We start from the raw sequence: 3,094 nt of genomic DNA on the forward strand, positions 1-3,094 counted from the left end.
AGCCCGCAGGTTTCCATGCTGCCTGCATGTCTTCATATAGAACACAGGGGATNGTGATGTGGGTATGTTGCTGCGCAACATGCATACTTGTGGACTCTGTGTCTCTTCCGTACGCGCGTGGGTGATGTGGGTATGTCGCAGCTCAACCTGCATCCTTGTGGACTCTGTGTCTCTTCCGTACGTGCGTGGGTGATGTGGGTATGTCGCGGGAGTATGCGATAATGATGGAGCAAGCTCTCGGGATGGCAGAGACGTGTACCAGCAGCAAACACCACTGTACGATAACTGCCACAAGTAACGATTGCATGCGAACTAAGGAGCGTTTGCAGCCGCGTCGAACCAATACGAAACGCATTACATATTTGCGAAGCGTTCGAAGCCAATACGCGGCGCATTTGTTGATTCTCGACTCGCGCAAATGTGAAGGAGAATTAGTTTGTTGATTTTCGTCGGTCGAGGAAAATATATTCGGCCACATGTTCTGTGATTAGCGCAGCAACTGTTGATTTACGGCAGTAAAGGAGGGAGTGGTTCAAGCGTGATGGAGCGGAATATATTCTAGATGAATATTACGAGAGCATTTATTGATTCTTCGCTGATGGCAAATATGAATATATAATATATAGCTGAGATGGTCAGGAAAAAACATGTTATTTGGCTGTCAGTTATCGTCGCAGCATCGATCTTGGTCTGTCCTTGGGGAAGCATGGGGACTGTATCATCATGGTAGATCCTGTGTGGAAGCATGGTGACTGTAGCATCATGGTAGATCCTGTGTGGAAGCATGGAGACTGTAGCATCATGGTAGATCCTGCGGGGAAGCATGGTGACTGTAGCATCATGGTAGATCCTGTGTGGAAGCATGGTGACTGTAGCATCATGGTAGATCCTGCGGGGAAGCATGGTGACTGTAGCATCATGGTAGATCCTGCGGGGAAGCATGGTGACTGTAGCATCATGGTAGATCCTGTGTGGAAGCATGGTGACTATAGCATCGTGGTAGATCCTGTGTGGAAGCATGGTGACTGTAGCATCATGGTAGATCCTGCGGGGAAGCATGGTGACTGTAGCATCATGGTAGATCCTGCGGGGAAGCATGCTGCCTGTAGCATCATGGTAGATCCTGCGGGGAAGCATGCTGCCTGTAGCATCATGGTAGATCCTGCGGGGAAGCATGGTGACTGTAGCATCATGGTAGATCCTGCGGGGAAGCATGCTGCCTGTAGCATCATGGTAGATCCTGCGGGGAAGCATGCTGCCTGTAGCATCATGGTAGATCCTTGAGAAAGCATTATGGCTTAATTATCATTCATAATTAACATGCTGGGTATTTGCGGATGCAGTAACAAGGTATCTACACAGCCATTGCTGACGCGCAGGCTAAGTTATATATATGCAGACGTATTCATATGTCGTTCGGTAATGACAATAGGAGTTGTCACACGCGCGAATTAAGTCGACTTATTTTTGAAATAGGTTATGTAGAATTTAGAATTTACGTCCAATCTAATTTTAGTCGGATAAATTACCAGTCAGTCCAAATGTAAGTCGAATAGGATGTACGCTAAATTTAGTAGCAGCGACTACACGACAAGTTATCTCACGCTTGCTGTGTGACAGGGTGACAAGCTGTCTCCGGGCTATAGATAGCTCCTGCTGCGGAGTCTGACATCGCCTCCTACTATTCCGTCTCCGTGTGGCAAGTAGCATACAGGCTTACTGCTTGCAGCAAGCATACAGCAAGCATACATCAAGCATACATCAAGCATACAGCAAGCATACAGCAAGCATACAGCAAGCATACAGCAAACATACATCAAGCATACAGCAAGCATACAGCAAGCATACAGCAAGGATACAGCAAGCATACAGCAAACATACATCAAGCATACAGCAAGCATACAGCAAGCATACAGCAAACATACAGCAAGCATACAACAAGCATACAACAAGCATACATCAAGCATATATCAAGCATACAGCAAGGATACAATAAGCATACATTGAGCACACTGCAATCATACATCAAGCATACAACAAGCATACATCAAGCACACAGCAAGCACACAGCAAGCATATATCAAGCATACATCAAGCATACAGCAAGCATACATCAAGCATACAGCAAACATACAGCAAGCATACAGCAAGTACGGAGAAATCACACATCAATCACAAAGCAAGCATACAGCCACGACAACGGGCGACGACGACGCATTTTTCAGCCGTTTATGTATGAATTCTAAATTTGCACTTAGAGAGATAGCCGTGCATCCCACGTGCATCGATCCCGTGTGACAGAGAGAATCGAGATTATTCTACCTTTGCCCGCTTAGCCGTGTCTATCGACCGTTCCAGGCCGGCGAAACAATCAGTGAGGGGTTGTGTTTGAGATGGCTATCGAGAGAGTTCCGCTGCAGAGAGAGAGAGAGCGGGGAGGGGAGGCACTGCACGCGAGAACACGGCGCGGCTGGAGATGGCGAAAATACACGAAAGACCAAGGGGAGAGGGGATAGGAAGAGAAGAGATAGAGGCTGGCGATATGCGAGATTAGATAGCTAGATAGAACGAATAGAAGGGACACGAGATATAATAGAAGAAAGAGGGGCAAGAGTGGATAGAAGGGATACCGAAAGACGACATGAGGGAGAGCGGAGGGACGCTGAGGGGCGCCCGAGAGAAAAAGAGAGGAGAGAAGGAGGAAGAGAAGGAGAATGAGCGGAGGAAGGAGAAGGCAGAAAGCGCACGGGAAGAGACAGGAGAAAAGGGACGAAGAGAAGGATCAAAGGAGGGAATGTAAGGAGAAAGGCTGAGGAAGACAGAAGGAGAGAAGGGAGGACAGAGATAGGGAAATGGCGCACCGACGAGGAAGGAGAAAGGCCTTCGTCGGAACGACGAAAGAGACAAAAGAAACGGGTCCAGGAAGAGGAAGGAGAACCGGGGAGGACGAGAAACGAGATAAATCGCGCACTTGCGCGCGCACGATTTTAAGCCCGATGACAGAGCAGGTCGAGAGCGGAGAAGTGCGTAGGGAGTAAAGTGAGAACGCGCACGCGAGCAGAGGAGAGAAGGAGAAAAGGTCGGAGGGGGGAGA

General features: G+C 48.4%; 1 protein-coding gene across 1 annotated transcript; it reads left to right on the forward strand.

Moving 5' to 3' along the window:
• Nucleotides 1-723: 723 nt before the first annotated feature.
• Nucleotides 724-1,284, forward strand: LOC106816456. The gene has a single exon (XM_014821078.1). It carries the CDS (start codon nucleotides 724-726, stop codon nucleotides 1,282-1,284), a length of 561 nt encoding a protein of 186 aa, XP_014676564.1.
• The last annotated feature ends 1,810 nt before the right edge of the window (nucleotides 1,285-3,094 follow it).

The sequence above is a fragment of the Priapulus caudatus genome, unplaced genomic scaffold (assembly GCF_000485595.1).
Source record: "Priapulus caudatus unplaced genomic scaffold, Priapulus_caudatus-5.0.1 Scaffold1385, whole genome shotgun sequence".
NCBI classification, from domain to species: Eukaryota; Metazoa; Priapulida; class Priapulimorpha; order Priapulimorphida; family Priapulidae; genus Priapulus; species Priapulus caudatus.